Raw genomic sequence first — 23307 nt, 5'->3', positions numbered from 1 at the left:
GCCAGTGCCACTGCCAAAACATGTCTTAAATAGGTCTGCTTCTTGTGCCTGCCCTGCCACAACCAGGACCTCGAACGTGGACTACGCAACGTTCTAACCCTTCGCCTGGCTTTTTGTCTGCTGCCTGCAGTCCGTGCCACACAGCGGCCAGAGCAGCCCTGTAAAAGCACAAGACAGACAAGGCTCCTTCCGTGCTGAAGGCCCTGGGGCAGCTTCCATCACGCTCAGGGTAAGGCTGGATGATCTAGCTCCTGCCTGCCTCTCCCCGCCCTTCTCACCACACTGCCTTCCTTTCTGCCCCTCGAGCACCAGCATGGCAAGCCCTTTCCTGCCTCAGGCCTTGGTGCTCTTCAGAGAGGCATTCCCCAGCCTCTTTACTGTGAATCTCTGCGTTCCCTTCACAGAACTTCTCACCACCTGCAGCTAGCTGTGCCTACAAGAGAGTCCCTGCTACGTGAAAGTTCCATGAGAGCAGGGGCCCTGTCCACGTTGGCGGTGGGTGTAGCCATCCCACTGGCTGAGTGAACGGATGCTTGCACAGTGGCGCTGGGTGGGGAAGACAGGGCTCCCGGCTCCGGCTTTCCTAAACAATGGATGAGTCAGCAGACGCCAGCGGTTAGCGTGCGAGAGAGGACTTCTCCGTGGGAAGAGCGGCCACACCCTGCGCTGCCGTGCTGCACAAAAGACTGGCGAGCCTCGCTGGGGTCAGGCTGGGCTCGGCATTCCCCTCAGACTTTGGCCTCAGTGGGCAGTCCTACGCAGAGGGATGTTTATGTAAAAACAAACAACAGGACCGGTCCAGGCAGGCTTCTACCCAGGCGGTAGACTGGCCTTCAGAGCTGCCATCTAAAATGAGGGGTGATTCCCGGATGGCTGCCTTCCCACCTGTCTGACGGCAGATTCCAAAGGCTTGGCTCCAGTCAAGAGGGGACAGGATGAAAGCTTCTGTTGCCATAGCAATCACAGTGCTCCTGGGGCCGAGGCTCAAGGTTTCAGATAAACAACTATTTACAGAAGTGGAGAAAAAACAAGCAAACAGAGAGGGACAAAAAAAAAAAAAATGGGAACATGGCAAGAAGTAACCCTACCAGTGCTGCAAGACACGCTCTGAAAATACAACACAGGAGCTGAGAGTAGAATCCTCCCACCAGCACAGGAGTGGCCTCCTGCCGGGACACATCCGGAACAAAAGGCCCCATTGACACAAACATCTGTTACTACTAAACACTTAGGAATCAATATTTTCTTAAAAGTTTTTTTTTTTCCTTTTGGCTTTAAAGAGTTACTGTCTGCCAGGCTACCAGACCCTAACCTTCTCCAAGTCCACAGCCACCACATAAAGTAACTATTAGAACTTCAAATGAAGAATTTGGTCCCGGAAATGGCCTTGTGCTAGTTTTTTCCTGAACAGAGACACCAGGAAAATGTCAGAAGGCAAACCCAAACCCACACCCTGAAAGACTTAAAACATAACAATCACATCCCTGGGAAGATGAGTAATCTAGCCCAATTTAATTTAAAAAGGAAACACAGCAGATTTAAGAGATGGCCTGGACGTGCCTTGCAGGAAAGGAGGAGCGTGATGGGGAGGACCGGAAGGTTACGGGATCACGTAGTGCTTTACCTCAACACCTGCATATCCTCCGGGGAGTTCCGCACCTCGTCCTGGAGGCGACGCCAGCGCAGGCAAGCCCTCAGTTCCTGCTGCTCCTGGGCCTCGTCGGGGGCCAGCTGCTTGGAGCACAGACACACAAACACAAACGCTCAGGACACAGTCACTGTTGTCCTCCCGCGGGGTCAGAGCCACCGCTGGAGCAGCTGGCTTTGTTTCAGGGGGGATGGCACAGACAGTCCCCGCCGCACCTTGCGCCCCATCAGAAAGGGCCTCTTAGGTCCTCAAACAAAAGACCCAGCCCTCACTCCTGCGCTGCCTGCTTGGGAGGTGCCCCCTGGCCCCGGAACCTCCCCCTGCTCCCTCACCTCCACCCCTGGCCTGGAAAGAGCAGACCTCCCTAGGGAGCCATTTCCACTCTGATCCCATCCAGCCTTTTCCTGCTTTGTCTTCTTGCACAGGGTGGGAAAGGTCCTCTCCATTTACCTCCTACTTTTCCCAGCCCTCAGTTTTGTTAAGGGCTGTTTACAGTGCAGCCAGCTAACGCAACCCAGATGATTCCGTTTGCATATAACCAGAAAGAGTGCACTGCCTGGACTGACTCTTGTGGGGGGGGAAGGCCATCGCACCCTGCCCTACTGGTCAGAATTGGCTGCTGTCACTCGATGTGCTCACAAGGCCCCATGGCTGTAACCCCACAAGGGAGGGCAGCAGAGCATCCACTGGGGAGGGAACTGCCAGTGTCTACAGGCATTTCTGGGAATTAAAGGTCCCTAATAGTTCCCCCAACAGATATTTACTGATTCTCTGCTAGGCCCTGAGGACATCATGGACACAGCTCTGAACGTGAGGAGTCCAGGGAGACAGATAAGCACAGTAACCATCAGAATTCAGTGACGGCAGGGGTTAAGGAAGAACCCAGATGCCACCTGGCCAACCAGGGTGGTCAGAAGGCTTTCCTGAGGAGGTGTTCCCCAGGGAAAGCAGGAGCCAGCCACGGGAGGAGGAATTTCAGGAAGATGGAAAGCATGTGCAAAGCTCGTGGGGCCTGGAAAGAGTGTGAAATGTTTTAAAAATGGTGAGGGTTAGGGTCAGGCAGGGAGCAGGCTGCCAGCCAGGGAGGGACAGAGGTGCCAAGTAGCTAGCAGAGGCCAGGTGATCAAGACACTGTGTGTGTCCTGTTGTCGTGGACTGAGTTGTGTCCCCTTCCCCAGCAAAAATCATATGTTGAAGCCCTAATCACCACTGTGACTGTATCTGAAGATAGGGCCTTTAAGGAGGTAATTAAGGTTAAATGAGTTCAAAAGGATGGGGCCCTAATCTAATAGGGTTGGTGTCTTTATAGGAAGAGGAACAGACACTAAAACTCTCTCTCCATGTGTGCACTGAGGAAAGGCCATGTGAGGACACAGTGAGAAGATGGCCCTCCCCAAGCCAGGGAAGAGAGGCCTCACCAGAAACCAAGCCTGTCAGCACCTTGGTCTTGGACTTCCAACCTCCCAAACTGTGAGAAAAACAAGTGTCTGTTGTTTAAGTCTCCTGGTCTGTGGTACTTTGTTATGGCAGCCCGAGCTGACTACGACAGCTGTGAAGGAGTTTAGACTTTCTCCAAGTTGATGACAAGTTATACGATTCAACTTGCCACTAACTCAATTCACCTCTCCCTACAGAATGCCACTCTGAGAGGAATGTGGGTTTCTATCTCCTTGTTCAAAGATTTCTCACTCCCCTTTGCTGTACTTGCTAATGCTCGGTGCTGCACAGTGCAGTCTCCTGGGCAGCAAAGCAACACCACCCTCACACCCTGTTCAGTGATGAAATGACCTGCTGATTGGGAGTCCCGTGAGGCAGCCCACCCTTTCCTGCCCCAAGGAGCACTCCTCTCCTGCTTGGGAGGCTTGCTGTGAACACTTGTCAGGGACCACCAGCAGCTCAGTCTAACTCAACCTTCAAGGAAGGGGCCAGAGCAATTGGATGTACTCTGGAAATGTTTCCAAACTTTGTGCTGGTTCTGGAATGGCCACTTCGCTTCAGCAGTGTCCATGTTTTCACATATTGAAGACTTACTGCATGTACCTTAAAGGATGATGAGGTGGATTGCCCCCTACTCCAGGTTAAGAGAAAAGGAGGGATAGAGAAACTTCAAATCCTACATTCCCTTTGAGGCCCACAAGAAGTCACCTCCTCCAAGAAGGCTTTCTGGATTTTCTCATACCCAGCCTCTTCTACCTGTGAACTCCCACAATATTTGGTGTTTACCTCTCTTTTCTAACTTATTTTCTTCTTCCTTCTACTGTGTGCTTTCCTTATCTTCAAAATTAGACTCTGACCTCTTTCAGAGCAGCGTTGTAGTCTTATCCTTTTACCCCTACAGATCTAGCACAGAATGGACACATGGAAGTTGTGCAGCTGTGAGATGCAGCCAAGCCAGCATCGTGCCTTTTTTGGTAGAGACAGATGTAAGGTAGGGCAGCTGGAGGGAGGACACAAGCAAAGAGATTCCAGGGGGTACAGGCAAGGGGAAGGACAAAGGGGGAGTGCTCTTTGGGGATTCAGGAGATAAAGGACAGAGAGATGATCATCAGATGCCTGACATACACTCACGATTATGAAGAATAGCATAAATCTGATTGTCTCAGGATGGAAGTACCTCAGGGAAGTGATGGTGAAAGAGGCACATTTACACTAAACCTATTTAATCCTTGCTGAATGCCTACTATGTGCAAGGTAGTGGCAAAATCAAAGATGAAGAGAACAAGAAAGGAGAACTGGTATTTCTTGAACACCTTCCACGTGTCAGGCACTGTGTTAAGCTCATTCACACACTGTCCCTTTCATTCTGCAAGGTTAAGCATTCCTATACCCATTTTATAAATGAGGAAACTGAGGCTCAGGGAGGCTATATAACCTACTGTAAACAGCAAAGCTGGGATTCCAAGTCTGGTCTGACTCCAAACCCAGCCCCTTTGCTCGAGAATCTTCCAGGTGGCCTCTCTCCACAGGATTCTTTGTGGAGGGGGACACAGCTATGCACGCTGCTAGCTCTACAGCCAAGGTGTGAAAGGGGGAGGATGAGTAAGACACAGTGCCACTTTGAAAGAGGTCACAGTCTAGTCATGACGATAGAAAGAAGAAGAAAAAAGTGAGAAAAAACAGGTGAGTAAATACAAATACAGTGGAAATCCGAAGTTTCTAGAAGAGTATTATTGAACTGTGAGTGAGATGAACAGTCTGGGCTATCAAGGGAAGGTGACCTTGAGCTGCTAGTGAAAGATAAATAGGACTTCAACAGGCAGAAGGAACTTGAACAAAATCATGCAGATATGCACAAACTTGGGAATTTCAGAAAAAGTCAAGTAGTCCAGTGTGTAGAGATGGTAGGGAACAGAAGTAGCCAAATATTAGAAATTAGAAAATAAGCAGGAAGCCGGTTAGCTGCCGTATCTTCCTTATTGCTGGTGGCTAATTCTTTAAAGTTGAGGTTGTAAAAAACAATAAAAACCAAAGCTCACAGATCCATAGAACAGACTGGTGGTTGCCAGAGACAGGGGTCAGAAAGTGGAAGAAGTGGGTGAAGGGGTCAAAACGTACAATCTTCCAGTTTTAAAATAAACAAGTCTTGGGGATGTAATATACAGAAAGGTGACTATAGTTAATAACACAGTATTGCATTTTTGAAAGTGCTAAGAGTAGATCTTAAAGATTTCATCACAAGAAAAAAAATTGTAACTATGTAAGGTGACTAATGTTAACTAGACTTGTGGTTATAATTTCACAATGTATACAAACATAGAATTATTATGTTGTACACCCAAAACTAGTGTAAGGTTATAGGTCAATTTTACCTAAATTAAAAATTTTTTTTTAAATAAAAATAAAGTTAAAAAAAAAAAGTTGAGGTTGTAAACTGGGAGTGTGTTGACTAGGTCCGGCCTCGGTGTATGTTTGGTTTGCATATTTTTTAAGTTAGTAAATTTCACATAAAAATCCAGAGTCATAATTTCCTTTAAAATACTAGAAGTCCAGGTTGTATTGAGCCCTTCTTTCAGCATGACAGCAATCGGTTAGAGCTGAGGAGAAGCTTCCAGTTTGCCACAGTCCTTACCATTCCCGAATCTATAACACCAACTGCTTCATTCTTTATTACTTGCCAGCAGACATCTGAGATCATGACTCCTGATTTAAAATTTCATCTCATTATTTAATAAAACAAAACACACCACAACCATACCACAAAAGAGTGCTTGAGTATGCACAGCACCACCTTTTCTTCAAGTCTTTGCTCAAATGTCCCCTTATCAGAGAGCTTCTCCGATAAGCACCTTCTAAAACAGCACTAAACCTACCTCTCTCTATTCGGCTTCATTTTCTTGACACTACTCATCACTACATGTTAAAGATGTAGTCGTTTATCTGTTCTCTCTCTCATCGCTAGACCATGAACCCCGTGGGGAGCAAGGACTCTCCTCCCATTTACAAAGCAAATAGAACAAGTGCCTAAGTGCATAATGAGCACTCAATACCTATCTGTTGAATGAAAGGAAGACTCTGAGTTGAACTTGACTCTGGGTAGTGAAATGCTTAGCGCACTTGAAACCTACCTGCTGCGCCTTGGCCCAGAATACATCTTCCAAGTGAGTGGCGAACCCTTCGCTGAGCCACTCTTCCGTCCAGTCTCGGGCCCCGATAGCCAGGCCAAACCAGGCATGAGCAATTTCATGGCAGAGACGGGTCCCACAGAGCTGGCTCATTCCAGTCAAGGTGCTCTGAGAGAGGAAGACGAGGTGTGGGCTGTGGATCATGGGGGAGAAAACACACACAGTCTTATCAGGGCCTGTCCTCATGGCTGCCCCCAGGGCTGGCTTTCTCAGCCCTGCCAGCCTGTTATTATCGTGTGCATGCTAGATCACGACCAATAGGCTCGCAGCTTAGATGCCTTTAGAAATAAATAAAGTGGCAGTTTAAGTTCCTGGCAGCGGTTCAGGTTGCCTTTTCTGCCAAGCAGTTGTCTCCGTCATCAAGCAGCTATTACCTGTAATAAGCAACCTGCACCGAGGTTTTACACTGAAGAAATTACAAGGTGATGGAAGCACTTACCCTGAAATCTGGACTGTAAAAGAAGAGCAGGTGTGAGAATGTGAAGCCCATGCTGTCGAGACAGTGATCAAAGAAGACCCTTCAGCCAAAAAATCCGAGCAGCTTACAAACAAAGTGAGAAGTCATGCAGAAGGATGGGAAAAGCCGAGAAGAATGGAACCAAACATTTTCTGGTTCAGACTGAGGGTGGTTACAGAGGCAACAAACTCCTAGGTGCCATGAGTGGGTGAGGTTTCAAGAGACTCTGATAAAGGCTGAGTTTGTGTGAGGCCGAGATTTTCAAAGGTATCTTCTATCTATAGATGCTTATACGTTCCCATGACATAAAACTAGGCAGAGAGAGAGAGAAGGGAATTAACTCACTCAGGTGTGCAAATGGTTCCAGGGCTGGCACCAGCCAGGGAGATTTATCTAATCTCATTTCCCACACCTTGTTTTAAAACCCCAAATACCATGATTAGAATTGCATTGATGAAATGGGAAGAAGGGAGGCTGAAGAGAGAAGAGGCAAAGGAAATACCTCCTGTGCTTCCACCTTCAGTATTTCTCATTTATCCAGGACTTGTTTACCATCTTATGAATGAAGAATTTGCTCTTTAAAAAAAAGAAATCTCTCCTCCATCGATTGAACAAAAGCAGTCGTGAAACCTTCCAAATTAAGAAGCTGTACACACTGGTTCGTTCCTTCAAAAGCCATGCATTTGCCATCGTGTGAGCTCTGCACAAGCCAGGACGGCTTGCGGTTTTGTCCTCTGCCCCCACGGCCGCCAGTAGAGAAAACCCCACCTGTACTTGCCTTGCAGAGCATCGCCCGTTCCGCTCAGAGAGCTCAACTGAAAGTGCGGGAGTCATGTGTGCCAAAACAGGCAGCTTTCATGTGAAATAATAACAGGGCAGGCACACAAATGAGAAGGTGTCCGCCAGGATCCCGGCAGAGTCCACCAGAAACGCCAGGAATTAAAAGTGTAGTTGGGGCATTTAGGATACAAAGGTGCGATGCAGTGTGCAACAACAGAAGTTCAGAGCACTAACTCAGGAAAAAAAAAAACAAAAAAAAAACGGAAGGAAGGAAGGCAGACAGGAAGGAAAGGGAAAAGGGTGAGAGGGAGGGAAGGAGGGAGGGAGGAAACAGAGGCCCAGGAGCTAAACTTCCTCTTCCTGAGAAAGTCACCCCATGGAGAAGACAAACTGCGAAACCTGGCATTTTCAAGTAAATGACCCTTTGCTCTGGCATGTGCAGCACTGCAAAGAAAAGCCACAGAAATGTACCAAGTAAATAACATTCCAGACATACTGCTGGCAGCACTTCACCCTTTTGGCTAAAGCAAAACAGAAGCAACTTCAGGCTTTGTAAACAGGCTCACAGACAGCCTGCGCTGGAAAGGTCTGCTGGCCAGAGACCCAGACGGTGCACACGCAGTTACAGAGACGGTAGGGCTGAGCCGACCCCGCAGCCCAAGAAGCGTACACACGCTGATGACTGTGACATGGCAGCGAGACTGTTCACGAAGAAAAAGCCTGCTCTGTCCACAGCGACCTGCTCGCTGCTTTGTCCCAGTGTGGAAGCCGAGCCAGGCCCTTTTATGCAAATATCAAAGTCTGCAAGGGCCTGAAGGAATGCACAAAAGCAGCTGTGTGTGGGGGGGATGGCATTTCATTTTCCTGTCCTGTAATTTTTCCCCTTCAACAGTCTTTGTTGTCTCCACCAGACCTCCTTCCCCACCTGTCAGTACTTTGGAGATACCACTCTGGCCTTGGTTGGGCTCAGGACAGACCCTGGCATTGCTGGAATGGTGCCTAAATTCCCACTTCCCATCCTCAATACTTTCTTCCTAGCCAGGGAGAAATATATTTCCTCCTCTCTTCTGAGAAAGACCAAAGCTTAAACTTCCTCCTAGATTGGAGGATGTGCGTTTCACTTGATATAAATGACCCTGTTATCAGTGGAAAACATGACCTTCTTCCTGAAAAGCAATTTTCCAGTTGAGAACCAGACCCCAAATCCTCCTGCAGCGGAGTTTGTCGTCTAAGGTTGGGTTTTACCTGTGGATCATAGCTTCTGTGAGGGAAATAGGTTCTTTCTTAAACTAAATTAAAAACACAGAGTACGGTTTTGATAACCTTTCTCAAGGGTTATTAACAACAAAATTCTGGCATAAAAGGACCAATAGAATTTTTTTTCAAGGAGAATATCTTCCTCTCTTTTTGAACCTAAATGTCAGGATTGTTCATGTTAAGTAGAATTTTTAAACTGCTTTTTCCAACAATGAATGAAGAAAGGTATAATGCTCTTAAACTCACTTCAAGGAATAATATTAAATATTCCTCTACCAGCAGATAATCTCCTTCATGCCCACCTTCAAAACAAAATGAATGTTTAGAATTTTCTACTCCTACCTTACACTTGATTTGTAAGTTTTACCCCTGGGCTCCTCACACTTTCTGAGTTCTCAGAATCTTATTCATGGTCCTAATCAGCCAGCGGGGCACCAGCCTTCATTCTGACAGGCCCTATTTGAAAAAGGGTTTTCTTTTTTCTTTTTCCTTTTTCCCCTGAAAGGGCCTGTGTCAACTGCCTCTACAAATGCCAAATTGTTGATTCATCATCGTTACGGAGGACAGAAGATAATCACTTCAATGACATCTTCATCCTAAAGAAGGTTTTTGGTTTTGGTTTTGGTTTTTTTTTTTTAAATCACAGAGTTGATCATTTTTCTCAAATAAGAGATGGGTGGGAAAGTAGTATTTTCAACTCTCAAAAAGTACAAGCCCTCTTGTTTGTATTCTCCATCATAAATTCTCTTTCACTGCAAGTGATCTAGGAGGCCAGCGGGGCAGAGCAGGGGGGTGGGCAGAGCGACAGCAGGACACGTGTTCTCCTTCTTTCCCAGGAGACCACCAGCAGCGGGGCTGCCTCCCGACAAAGGCCACGTGGTACTGTCTGTCTGCCGCCTTGCCCCTCAAGATTAAAAATATCATTTCTGGTCTGAAAACAGTTTCTCAAGATTGTTCCTAAAAGCTACCTCCCCAACCAGATTAGAAGGCTGTGTCAGTTCATTTAAAACATGCTTCTAGCAGAGGAGGAAGGAGTGCCTTCATTACGCGGGAGCTGCTCCAATCCTTCGGGAGGAATTCAATTTGGAGCGGAAATGGGGAATTTCATCAGATCTTAAGCAGGGGCTGGAGTGTGATTTATTTCTGCTTTGTCCAGGGAGACGTGACCAGCGTGGCCCACCTTGCTGCGCAGGGAGAGGTACAGCGCTGGGGGCTCCAGCCCTGCAGGCTGCAGGGGGACCAAGAGGACAGGAAATTGCTTTTGGTTAAGGACAAGAAGAGCTCCAGGCCACCCCTCCATTATACTGGAGCAGATCCCAACTCCCCTCACGGGGAGCAGATTCACTTTTTGTACAGATCCTTGGAGGTTTGTCCAGGAAACAGACACATATTCATCAAGTTTGAACTTCTTACGGGTTCAAAGTTTTTCACAATCTCAACAACATGTGGAGCCCAATAGCCCATTATAGAGAGGAAAGAAGAACACACAAAGAGGGGAACTCAGGCTCCTGTACTTTCAGACTTAAACTGGAGAGTTCTAAGGGCCTCATAATCATGTGAAAGCAACTTTTACTTGCATGACTTAATTACTTGCAAACTTAATTTGGATAACTGAAAGGTAGACTCAGAGTAGTCTGGGGCAATCTGAAAGGGAGGACAAATCGTAGTTAGCTGTCCCTTAGACTCAGGACATGCTTTCTCTTCCTCTGTAAGGTGTGATGTGATTTGTGCCAGTACCTCACTCGGTGCATTTAGAAACCAAATGCTCGGCTCCGGCCCCTTCACCTCTGCAATGAAATCCCTTAGCCCCGCTCCCCAGTGCAGTCTAAGGTAGGGGACGTGTCTGTTGTCCCAAAGGCAAAGGGATGGTCCAGATGACCTGGAGGGCCCCTGCTCCCCTCTGGCTCTGAGACTGCTCAGTGGAGACTAGTAACCTTCCCTTTGCTCCATCAGGCATCCCGCGCTGTGGCCACATGTTGTAGTCTTAAACTGGCGCCTTAGGAGATACGGGGATATGGGCCTTTCGGTAGCCTGAGGGGGAAACCAGATCTAAAAACTGGAAGAAAACTTACTACAGCGGATCAACACAAGGATCTAGGTTTGAGAGAAAAAGCTAGTGTTAGTTAGTATACGTTTTCCTTTAAAAATTCTAAATAGCGGGACTTCCCTGGCGGTCCAGTGGTTAGGACTCCGTGCTTCCACTGCAGGGGGCCCAGGTTGGATCCCTGGTTGGGGAAATAAGATCCCGCAGGCCATGCAGCACGGCCAAAAAATAAAAAATAAAAATTCTAAATAGCAAAGAGGCAGTAAAACATCTACTCACTTATCTAAATGAATTTTGGCTAAAACTGCCAACATGGCTATAGCAGAGAGTGACTGAGGGGAGGCCCCAGGGCCAGAGACCTCTACCAGAAACATATACTCCTTTGAAAGACTCAAATGCTTGAGTATTTGCTATGTGCTAGGCACTATATTTTACATACATCATCTCAGGAGATAGATTTTTATTATCAGCCCCATTTTACAGATGATGAACGTGAGGCACAGAGAGGTAAAATGACTAGCTCAAGGTCACACAGCTGGTAAGTAATGGAGCTGGTATTTCCATTCACACAATCTTGACCCTGAAGTCCTACTCTGCCCCACTCTGCCCAGGGTCACTGGGTTTAGACCTGTGGCTTCAGGGCTCCCATTCCTCTGTGCCAGCTCAAGCTGGTGGTACAATGCTCACTGTTCTCCCTGGTGCTCCGTCGTCAGAGTCCACCCAAGGGGAGCGACCAGCCACACCCCAGGACCCAGCTAGCACTGACCGGAGGTTATCAGACCTTGTGATCAGCAAAGCTTCAGCCTCTTTCTGGTGAGAAGGAAGGTAGGGAAGGAAGGGAGAGGGGAGTATCACTACTCCTCTGGTGAAGCCCCCCCAAGAGCCTAAATTCCTGAATGCAACACCATTCTTCCTAACCCTGTCCTATGCCGGGTCCCTTGTGGGCCACTGCAAGGGGATGCTTAGACAAGCAGATGCAAGGGTCAGTCCCTAGGGTACAATTTCAGGAGCCCAGGAAGGACAACATGCCAGACTGCCTACTGCCTCTCCCCAGCCTCTACCTCCCACCCACTTTTGTTAAAGCCTGACTTTTCTTTTTCCTGAAGAGACATTATTTTTTATAGCAGTTTTGGGGTCACAGCAAAATTGAGCAGAAAGTACAGAGACTTCCCATATGCCCTGCCGCCACACACAGCCTCCTCCTCTATCAACCTCCCCCATCAGAGTGGTGCGTTTGTTGTTACAGATGACAAATCTACATTGATGTATCATTACCCGGGGTCCGTAGCTTACATTAGGGTTCGCTCTTGGTGCGGTGCAGTCTGTGGATTTGGACAAATGTATAATGACGTGTATCCACCATTATAGTATCATACAGAGTAGTTTCACTGCCCTAAAAATCCTCTGATTTTTTTTTTTTTTTAAAAGAAGAGATGGTTTAAAGCAGATCACAAACTCAAAGGACTACAGGAGCCAAGAAGATAACAAAATGAGGGGGGGTGGATAACTCAGTGGAGGGAGTAGAAAAAAGATGAGAAAGTAGACAAAGAGGTGGGGGGGGGGTAGACAGGAGATGGGAAAGTAGATGATGAGATGAAGGAAGTAGGTAAGATGGGCGAAGCTGGTAACAAAAGTCAGGAAGTAGATAACAATAGAGGGAAGTGGGTAAGGAGATGGGGAAGTAGATAATGAGAGGTGGGGAAACAGATAAAATGAGGAAAGCACATAACAAAAGGTAGGAAGTAGGTGACAAGATGGAAGTGGAGAACAAGATGAGGGAAGTAGATAACGAGATTAGGGGAGTGATAACAATATAAGGAAATAGGTAACTACAGGAGGAAAGTAGGAAACAATAGGGGGAAGTAGACAACACATTTAAAAAACGTTTTGCCAAAGCAAACCAACCTATGGACAGAAGCTACAAGTTTATCATCTCAGGTTTGAAGCAGTTATCGTAGGAGGAGAAGCGCATGGCCTCATGGCATGTTGAGGTGTAACATCTGGATCCCACCAGGTTCCGCATGGCTGCTCACAGAAGAGAGGGAAAGGCCCCAAAGCTGAGCACGGATGACAGTTGGGAGGAGAGAGGGGGCTCCTCCTGAGGTATAAGGAGGGGGAAAGTGGTGCCGCTGGGGACACCGAAACATTTTTGCCAGCTTCATAATTTTGTTCTAGTGCTGGCCTTGGCCTACCGTGAAGAGAAAAAATTAATAGCATGGCGATGACAAAACATGGAGACCACCTCTGACTCTAGAAAACAGAGACCGCCTTTGGTGGACTGCTTAGCTAGCGATAAGCAGAGCCGTAAGCAGAGCGGACACTTCACTTCTGCATGCGGGCATCGTCCCTAGAGCTGGATTTCTAGATCTCAGTCCTGCGTGCTAAGTGAAGGCAGCCCCGGCACTCGATGATTAGTAGTTGGCTACACCTAACTCAGGCTCCCCTGCCTGAGGAAGGTGGCAGGGTTGGCATCTCATGGTTATGCTCACCTAAGAAGCTAAATAAAGCTTCAAGTGGATGTCTCAGGTTTTAAAGCTAAAGATTCAGAGACAAAAACCAGTATTTGATTGAATTTTCCAACTCTAGATTTGGACTCCTTTCTTTCTGAATCTTAAGGTACATGTTCAACCTAAGGAGTCTCTCGATTCTCATAGAGGAGAACAAAGAATTAACTTTTTTTTTTTTGAAGTTACTGAACACTCTGGTGTTTTGGATACTAGGGGCACACCCATACCCAACTATATAAACAATATTTATTGTAGCTGAAGAGGTCTTTTGAATCATCTCTAAATGAGTTATGAACTGAGAGCTGTGCATTTTCTGCAGGATCTGGAGAACTCTTCTGGTAAGTAATTACCAATTAAAACATGTTGGCAGCCTCCACTGGAGCACATGGATGACAAAATGTGATTCTCTCTGCTCCCTCACCCCCGCCCCCGCTCCCGGCCTCCCCAACCAGGGTGATGATGTTTGTTCCCATAAAGAGAGCTAATAAAATTAGCCTCTACCATGATACAGGGAAAATCTTTATTTAATAAAATAATGCATTTTGCTTCATTCCCAGAACAGCAATAATATGGCGCAACTGAGAACCATCATAGCTCATCCAGTTGGTTTTCGCTGCGTGTACAAGTCTGTCATTTGTGGCCATGTGGAAGCTTGGAAAGCTGCTTCATGAAGGGAGACGTTTGGGCAGCTTGCACCACCCGCAGTAAGAGCAGTGCGGTTATGGGTTTCCTTTGAAATACAGTGCAAGCACTCTCTGGACCCACAAATCAAGTCTAAAGAAAGAAATGGTGGGGAATTCCCAAAGAGTACTCAGAACTTTAATTGGTGAGGGGGCCATCAGTTGCTTCCACAACCGAGAGCAAGCATCCGTGGCCCAGTCAGGCAATCTGGGGATCTGAAAACTCAAGATGTAGTCAGAAATGTGTTTAAGTGTTGTGCTGGGGGCTGGTGAAGGCACACATGAAGCACAAAGGCTGGTCGTTACAGCCATAGGCCTGGATACAGCAGGGCACTGCAGGCTGAGAGGATGAGCCCTGAAAGCAGACGCTGGTGTGGAAGGACGCACGAGTTTCCTCTGCCAGACAGCCACACTGTCAACTAGCTTTCAAAGCAGGAGGTTACTTTGGGTAGGAACAAGCACCAGAGCTACCTTAGGGCTTAGGGTGTCAGAATCAGTTCTATCATGAAATCAAAGTTGGATCTAGGATAAGAGAATTGAAGGAAGCTGAGTTCAAGTATTCCCTGATGGTTGGAATGATGGTGGTGGAGAAAAAGGAAAGGAAACATAAAGTACTGATGACAGTAAACTCTTAGACTTTGCTTACCCTCTCTCAGGCACAGTTCTAAGGACTTTATGTTCACTAACTCATTCAATTCTAACACTAACCCTGTGAGGGAGATATTATTATCACCGTTTGACACACAAGTAAACTAAGCCACAGAGAAGTTATACTGCTTGTCCAAGATCCCATAGTTAGTATGTGTCAAAGCTGATTCAAATACAGGCAGCCTGGCTCGCGTGCATGTTTTGCTTGATCCACATCAGCGTGTTTCAGAATCACCTAAAGGTAGGTTGCTAGACAAATACTAGACGCTCAGTTAAATCTGAATTTCATATAAATAACTAACAATTTTTTAGTGTGTGTCCCATGCAATATTGCTAAACCTGGCAACCCACCTGGAGGGCTTGTTAAAACAAATCATGGGGCCCACACCTCCCAAGAGTCTGATTCATAGGCCTGGGTGGGGCCTGAGATCTGCATTTTCTATGAAGTTTCCAGGTGATGCTGGTGTTGCTGTTCCAGGGACCACACTCTGAGAGCCGCTGATCTACACCTTGACAGATGCATTTTTAACTTAAAAAAAAAAGAAATCCATTGCCAAAATTTATAAATAGGAAGATTTCACCTAGAAATCCAGATTTTCTAATTTTATTTAAAATTTGAAAGATATGACCTCACTAGGCTCACATTCCTAGGTAGTAACTGCAGCTGAACAGCAGCTGACCCTTTCAGAGGGGGCTTGGGCTCCCCAGCTCCCCATCACTCCCCCTATCTCCCCACCCCTGGCTGACTCCATTTGTCATTTATAATCATATGTGATTATATGTGCTTCCCTCCACCCCTTTCCTATAGCAGGATTAAGAGAAAAGTGAAATATTTCTTCTACCCACATCTCCATCAAAAGTAGGTAGAGAAGACCAAGTGTTTCTTAAAGGATGCTCTGCCCATGCACTCATTTATATTTGCTGCCTGACTCCTTACGGGCATGTGGATTTAACCTCTTGTTTAGTTTTTCTTATGAAAAATTCTACTATAAAACTTGTTCATGGGGCTTCCCTGGTGGCGCAGTGGTTGAGAATCTGCCTGCCAATGCAGGGGACACGGGTTCGAGCCCTGGTCTGGGAAGATCCCACATGCCGCGGAGCAACTGGGCCTGTGAGCCACGATTACTGAGCCTGCGCGTCTGGAGCCTGTGCTCCGCAACAAGAGAGGCCGCGATAGTGAGAGGCCCGCGCACCGCGATGAAGAGTGGCCCCCGCTTGCCACAACTAGAGAAAGCCCTCGCACAGAAATGAAGACCCAACACAGTCATAAATAAATAAATAAATAAATTAAAAAAATAATCTGTTTGTACTTTAAAAACAAACAAACAAACAAAAACTTGTTCATGGCTATAAAATAGTTTAGCAACCCTTGCTTCATGGTGAGAGCAAAGATACAAACTTTAGCCTAGTTCAAGTCAGTCACTCCCAATTCCGTATTACTAAGGGTGGAATTTATTGGATTTATTGTATTTTTTAAATCCAAACACAGTTTCAATTATTACTAGCCACTAATGGCTTATAATGAAGGCAGAGCTTGTTAGCTAAGCAAACAACTGGTATGTTTGTTTAAAGTGTAAATAAAGGGAAATTCATGAATTAAATGAATGAATTCGTTGATTGTTCTCCCTGGTCTGTAAAGGAGTATTCAGCTGCCATAATATATATCACCACCTTTTTGCTCGAGTTACCTTTAGCCGGCCAGAGATCTTTCTTAGTGGTTGCTTACAAAGTAAATGTCTCTGAGTTTTTGAAAGTACTCATCCACATCAGTAAGTGCCATTAAGGATAAGGGATCCCCTGGCTCCTGGGGGGTTCATAAATAACTGAGCTTTTAAGAACAATAGCCATATTTCCGAATCTCAATCTGTGACTCCACAAATAGACCAAAGCAGCACACTTGTGGCGATAAAGGGACAACATGCCTCATATTTTCCAGGGTGGTCCTAGAAAGTATGGGACAGATGGTCATTCTCAGAGGTACTGAACTTAACAGCATTTCTCTTTAAAAGGTAATAAACCTCACCAGAAACAAAAATAAACAAATAAAAGGTTTCGCTCTCCAAAGTCTCCTAGCTCTAAATAACCTTTTCATTTAAAATTACGAGCACTGCACTTCTTCTCTCCAAATGGAATGCATCAGGTTTACTGGATATCTATAGTCAAATCCCATTTTCCTGGGATGGTTCCCCTGGAGGTGCTCACCGTGGTGATAGTGTGTATGTATGTATGTGTGTGTGTGTGTGTGTCTGGTGGGGGGATCAGAGGAATTTCTCTCCTTCTAAATAATTCTTAGTGCCCATGTCCCTGTTTCTGGGTAGTTGCCTTATTTATAGTGAGCTGAAAGGCACCTCAATCTGTTCGGAACGTATTCGGCTTCGAGTAACAGAAAAGACAACTAGTGTTGGCACGCACAAGGCGAGGTCTTTTCCTTTCCTGTAACAAGACCCCTGGAGGAGGGTGGCTGCTGGGGTTGGTTCAGTGACTCAGTGATGTGGTCAGAGCTCTAGGTCTTTCTAGCTTCCCACTCTGCCATCCTTACCATGTTCACTTTCATCCTCATGCTTGCCATCTCACGGTCACAAGTTGGCCACCACAGCTGCAGGCATCACTTTCATGTGCAACAGAGGGAAAAGGGGGGGCGGGGCTGCAGAGGAGGGGAGCTGTGCCAGCAACATCTATCCCTTTCATCAGGAAAGCAAAACTTTTCCTAGAAAGCCCATATTATATTTCCATTCATTGGTAACCCAAGCTACAAGGCAGCGTGGGAAAGGGGATCTTTGGCTTTTTCTGATTCTATGGAAGAGGTAGACAGGAAGAAGGGAATTGCTTATGGGGTGCTGGGTTCATCAACCCACAGGGTCAGCTGCAGTACCCTAGTGTAGCCCTCTTTCTCATAAACATGAGAGAGTCATTCTTTGGGTCTTTTAGAATGCAAATACTTTAGGAAGGGATAATATACTAAAATAATCCACACTGAAGTGTTAGTAACATACCATCATATTACATTTTTCCAGACAGGAGGCATTCTGAACATGGGGACTGTGGGATGGGCAAGTCAGCATACTTCGAAGACACATTCTACCTATTTCCCAACTTAACCTGATTCTGGATGACATTTGGACTTTTATTTTACCTTCTGATCCCCCACAAAAGGCCAAAAACCTACTAAAGCTGAAGGCAATATTATATATTATGGTGGTTTTTAAGAACTCAGGCTTTGGAGACAGAGCCCTTACTTTGACTTGTGGCTCTCCCATCTACCAGCTGCATCACTGTATCAGTTTTCTATGGCTGCTGTGACAAATAACCACAAATGTAGGGGTTTAAAACAACACAGATTTATCATTTTATAGTTCTGTAGGTCAGAAGTCTGACATGGGTCTCACTGGGCAAAAATCTATGCTGTTAGAAGTCAGGACACTGGTCCCTGTGTGTATTAGGTGGGAGGTGACTAGAAGGGGGCACAGGGGTCTTCTGGGGCGTTGGTCACATTCTGCTGGTTTTTTAAAATATTTATTTATTTATTTCCCTTTTTTTTTTTTTTTTTTGGCCGCGTCGGGTCTTAGTTGCTGCACACGGGATCTTTGTTGAGGCATGCGGGATCTCTTCATTACGGCGTGCAGTCTGCTCAGGTTTCTCTCTAATTGTAGCATGCGGGCTTCTCTCTAGTTGTGGAGTGTGGGTTTTCTCTCTCTAGTTGTGGCGCGTGCGCTCCAGGGCGCGTGGGCTCTGTAGTTGCGGCACGCGGGCTCTCTAGTTGAGGCGCACGGGCTCAGTAGTTGTGGCACGCGGGCTTAGTTGCCCCGCGGCACGTGGGATCTTAGCGCCCAACCAGGAATCAAACCTGCATCCCCTGCATTGGAAGGTGGATTCTTTACTACTCATCCACCAGAGAAGTCCCACATTCTGTTTCTTGATCAAGGTGCTAGTTATAGAGGTGTGTTCAGTTTGTGAACTTTCGATGAGCTGTACACTTAAGATGTACACTTTTCTGCATGTATTGTACTTCAATGAAAGTTTAAAGACAAAGAAACACACAAACATAGAAACAAGTATCTTGGGAGGTCTCCATTTTCTCCTTGGAGAATCAAGGCAAAGATTAAGCCAGAGTCTTGTCAGTAGGGGCAGAAATGAGACCAGAGACTGGGCTGCCTGCCCCTAGTCCTGCCAGATGAATGTACTCCAGGCCAGTTCCCGTCACTAATTGTACATATATTTTAAGTCTCTTGAGGAAAAGGTTTTTTTCTTTTTTTAAAATTTGCTTTGCCGTAGAGTCACATTTCTATTGCAAGTGAAAGGTATCTCGTATCCTTCAGACACACCTGTAAAAACAGAACTGATACTGTATTATATCCATGTCTGCTTCATTTTCTTTCAGACACAGTGGAAAACATGACACAATAATAAACCCCTTTTCTATCCTCGCCAGCTGGAAAATTACGTTATGACTGAAATGACATCATTCAGCTACGACACTGAGCCAGCGGCTGCTCTGAGAAATCAGGGTGAGGCAGCGACAGCATGGATGTGAACGCCACTCAACAACGAATCCCACCCTATTTACTAGCAAATGGTTTTTTTATTGCCATGGCATTTTGAAAATGAAACTGCAGCAGCTATATCATCTGAGGCCATTGATCACTCAACATTCCTTATCTCTGAAACTAACCACATTGGCCAAAACAAAACAACCATGGGAGTAGAAAGAGAGCAATTTTAAGTAACTAGTTCCAAAGGCGGGAGACCAGGGGCCAACGCCAAGGCTCGTGGCTCCCAGGGGGTGATTTAGTGCTCCCTCTATCTCTATCAATTGTTGCTAAAGTTACCTCAAGTAGTAGTGGTAATAACCATATCTATACAATAATGTTCTTTGATATAGAATATTGATGTTCTTCTGTAATATAATATTCTAGGCAAATATAACATCAGGACAAAGCCTTGACCCTCCTTCATCTTTTCAACTTTTCAGATGAACCATATGAAACTGCTGATATTTGACCATTTCAACCTCCCAAAATGAGCAATTTCACAGGGCTCATCCTATAGACTGTCCCTCCCTCACCCAAGACACTTCGCTGCAGAAACGGCAAGATCTAAGGAAATTCCCATACTTTTCAAGCAACAGAATTAGAAACACCACTGCATCCCACTGTGGAAAAGTACAGATGAGAGGTCCCTGGCAAATGACACTGTGCTGTCCTTAGAAAGAGCTGGACCCTAGTCACTGCCCCAGATCAGTGCCACCTCAGTCCTTTGCCTGCTCAGTGTGAAGCCAGGTGCCTTAGGGTCAACAGCAGAAGCAGGAGTGGTCAAAGCAGGGAGACTGGAACAGCAGTGGCCCCCAAGGATTGGGGGAGGCTGAGTGGATGTGCAGCTGATGTGCCGCATGCTACAAGGCCACCCAAGACCCACGTCTGCACCTGCACACCGGGGTGAACAGGCTGGGCCATTACTGCAGCGAAGCTGGAATCCCAACTGGAGAGTGTGATTTCAGTCGACCAGCCTGCCACAAATGCCTGAGTCAACCCTAGTGGATTAAGCATTACACGGTCCCAGGGCCCAGCGGAGAAAGCACGCTGCTTCAGAGCCACTTCCCCCAAGGCGAACATGTGTACCATATTCGGTTCCAGCTGCCAGGAAGGGCTCCGGGAAAGAGAACAAGTTCATTTTGATGGAGGACTGGAGGTGAGGCGGAAAGGTGAGAGTATAGGGAGAACTATCAAAGGGAAGGAATTAGTCCATAGGGGGCTGGGGATGGGGAGGGGGGTGGGAAGAAGAGCACACCTGGGGCAGGGACACATGGATTCAAAAGCCGGTGCAGAATCCGGCTCATAGGTGGGATAGGGTCTGCAGCGGAGGGACAAGCTAACAGTGAAGTTGGGGAAGGTGTGAGACTGGCTCAGGAATGCCTGGACACTCAATCCAAAAGGCATCTTAGAGACCTGCCCCTCCCCATCCTACACAGGAGAGAACAAAGACCCAGAGACCCAGCTCATTCATGCCACATGGTGGGAGCTGCCCGCGTGCCACAGCTAAGTCATATCAGACCTAAATCCGCCAGATGGTTTATTCAAAACCGTTTTACAAAATCTTAGTCATAGCAGAACCAAAGGAGACCCCTTGCCTGAAACTGGTGACTCACTCAAGGCTAGAAGCTCACGGCGACTGAGGGCAGAAACCTGTGTTTGCCGCCCTCTGTAGCCACCTTCACAAAAGGCTTCTGAGATGGCTATGACACCGAGTACCAGCAGCTGCTTACTAAGATGTGTACTCGGGCAAGACTTGGCCTTTTCTTCTGCTGACAAAGAGCTACCTTTAAGGAGAGCTTCAACCACCTCAGATACCACGTTGGTTTGTTGTTCACCAGTTTCACTCGGGAGGAGAATGACAACAGACAAGAGAAAAAAACCATTTCACACTATCTTCTAAGTATAACAAGTGTCATATTTTTCCCAGTTGTGTTATTATAATGGTTTACCTAATTGTTTTCAAATTTTCTTTCTTGTTCTTTCATTTTTTTTAAGGCTCTGAAAATTCACCTTTGGGTTGAACACATTTGTGGAAAGAAAGCCTGGCTTAAAGAAAAACCAGACCATGCTGGGGCGTCAATGCACGTAACCTTAACTACAGTGTTTGCTCCTGCAAAGACTATAATGTATGAAAGAAAATATTAATAGCCATTACCTCAGTTCTTCTGAGAACAGTCCTGAGTCACAGTTTTCACATGGCACGATTTCCACACATGCGCCTCACCGTGAACACCGCTCACATTACCAGGCGATGGAAGCCTCAAAGTGGGCGAGACCAAGATGACCGTGTGTTTTTATTCCATAATGTCATGGGCAATGTTGCTTATTTTGGCAACCAAGTTCAGTTCTCCTGAATTTCCCATCTATTACACATTATAAGATCAATCATCTAAACATGTACTAGGAGGGTTGGCAAAATTATTTTTAACTCGGAAAGGAAAATATTGGAATAAGATTAACATCTCTATTATTTATCAGCAGCTAAATTAGCAGTCACTCAGCTGAACTCTCTGACATTTGCAAGCATCAAGAGGGCAAAATATTTGTGTGAATGGATGTCTTTCCAACGCCTCATATTTGTGCGTTGCAAATGGGCATAATTAGAGTTTTAAACTTTGTGTGGGTGCTGTTAAGAATGCTAAAGACATTCAGCTCCCCAGGGGCTTATGTTATGGTAGGTCTGGTTTCCCCTTCTCTCCCTCTGCTTGTCCATTGTCTTCTTGATAAGCTTTGGGTTCTTAGTGGCCTAAAAACCAACTGTTTGACAGTTTTGTGTCTGATGATTATACAGCTGAGTTAAACAAAGAATGAAAGTCAAGTGCCCACCCTAGTACCCGGCACACAGTAAACATGCCACAAATGGTAGTGCCTCCCCCTTACACTCTCGTAGATTGCTAAGTGCTTTCAAGTCTGTGTTTATAAATGATTCTTCAAATCCCCCATGAGATAGTGTAAAGTGAACATTCCGCTTTTATTGGCGGGAGGCCGGGAAGGGGAGGATGGCTAATTTACTCTTTGAGATGGGATCCTGACATAGTCCGAGGCTGGACGGCCGCAGCTTAGCGGTGGGGCTCCTGGGCTAAATTGCTTCTTTAGGTGGCCTGCCACACTGAGGTGTGTTTTTTAAATCTGTGCAATAAAATTTGGTGTGGTTGGAGAGGCGGCGGAAGGGAACCCACCCACAGGCAAATGACGTCAAAAAGCTAAAGGGAAACATTAGGCTTCTCTGTTCTCGAGAAGCTTCTGCTATGTTAAGCAACCTCAGAAGGAAGCCGACTTTCCATTAAAAAACAGCCGCTTTGGCAGTTGTCACAGACAGCCTGGGGTCTATACTTCCCCTCTTAGGAAAAGTGGGGAAAATAATTTTCGTAAGTTGGAAAGGAAGAAACCTGGAGTTCAAAGAGTCTTAGAGCTGGACGGGCACTTGATGGCCTTTTGATGTAACCTCTACTTCCAAACAAGGAAACTGAGGCTCAGAGCAGGTTGGAGACTGAGCCTCGGCCCTTGGATCTCCAGGGCAACCCACTCTCTATACCACGCTGTCGTCACAAAGCCAACAGTCCGCACCTTTACAGCTGCTCAGGGGAGAAATTGCCTTGCATTTCGTTTACAAAGGGGTTGCTTCAGCAGAAGTTCATGGGTGGCTGAAGGAAGAATCATCCTGTCCCACTGACCCCCTGAGGCCAGAGCTCTTGCTTGGGAAGAAGCTCTGGAGAGGCTCTGTGTATGTGTAAGGGGCACAAAGCCAAGCAGACCCTTCCCTCTTATACCTTTGCCCCCAGAAAACAACCTGATATGTGGGGTTAAGCACACTTTGCAGGGGAGCCCACACCCTGGAACTCTGGGGAGCCCCACTGCTCGGGGACTGGGGCCAACCACTGGATCTCTCAGATCTTCAGATTTCTCCTCACAGGAAGGACCCCGACGTGACTGCTAAGGGACAGCTGAGAAGCAGTGTGCAGAAGTCACAAAGCAGGGTTGTCCACTTGTTCCACACATGGCTGTAGGTTCAGCTCTTCCGTGTGTCTTTGGGAGAACAATAAAGCCTGATATTAAAATACCGTTAAGTTGGGGCTTCCCTGGTGGCACGGTGGTTGAGAGTCTGCCTGCTAATGCAGGGGACACGGGTTCGAGC

At 46.5% G+C, this 23307-nt stretch overlaps 1 protein-coding gene across 4 annotated transcripts in view; it reads right to left on the bottom strand.

The window, feature by feature from the left end:
* AOPEP (aminopeptidase O (putative)) overlaps positions 1–23307 on the bottom strand; it is a 368252-nt gene that overhangs the window by 146049 nt on the left and 198896 nt on the right. For 3 of the 4 annotated variants that reach the window (XM_068551997.1, XM_068551998.1, XM_068551999.1), the window contains exons 6-7: positions 6214–6403; positions 1625–1731 (exon numbers count right to left, since the gene is read on the bottom strand). In XM_068551997.1, coding sequence (XP_068408098.1) covers positions 1625–1731; positions 6214–6403 — 297 coding nt within the window. Of the gene's footprint in view, positions 1–708; positions 1005–1624; positions 1732–6213; positions 6404–23307 lie in introns of those variants that run through there. The other variant, XM_068552000.1, reaches the window with a different exon arrangement.

This window comes from Eschrichtius robustus, chromosome 10 (assembly GCF_028021215.1).
Source record: "Eschrichtius robustus isolate mEscRob2 chromosome 10, mEscRob2.pri, whole genome shotgun sequence".
In the NCBI taxonomy this organism is placed as follows: domain Eukaryota; kingdom Metazoa; phylum Chordata; class Mammalia; order Artiodactyla; family Eschrichtiidae; genus Eschrichtius; species Eschrichtius robustus.
This window is presented reverse-complemented; position numbering and strand designations above follow the sequence as displayed.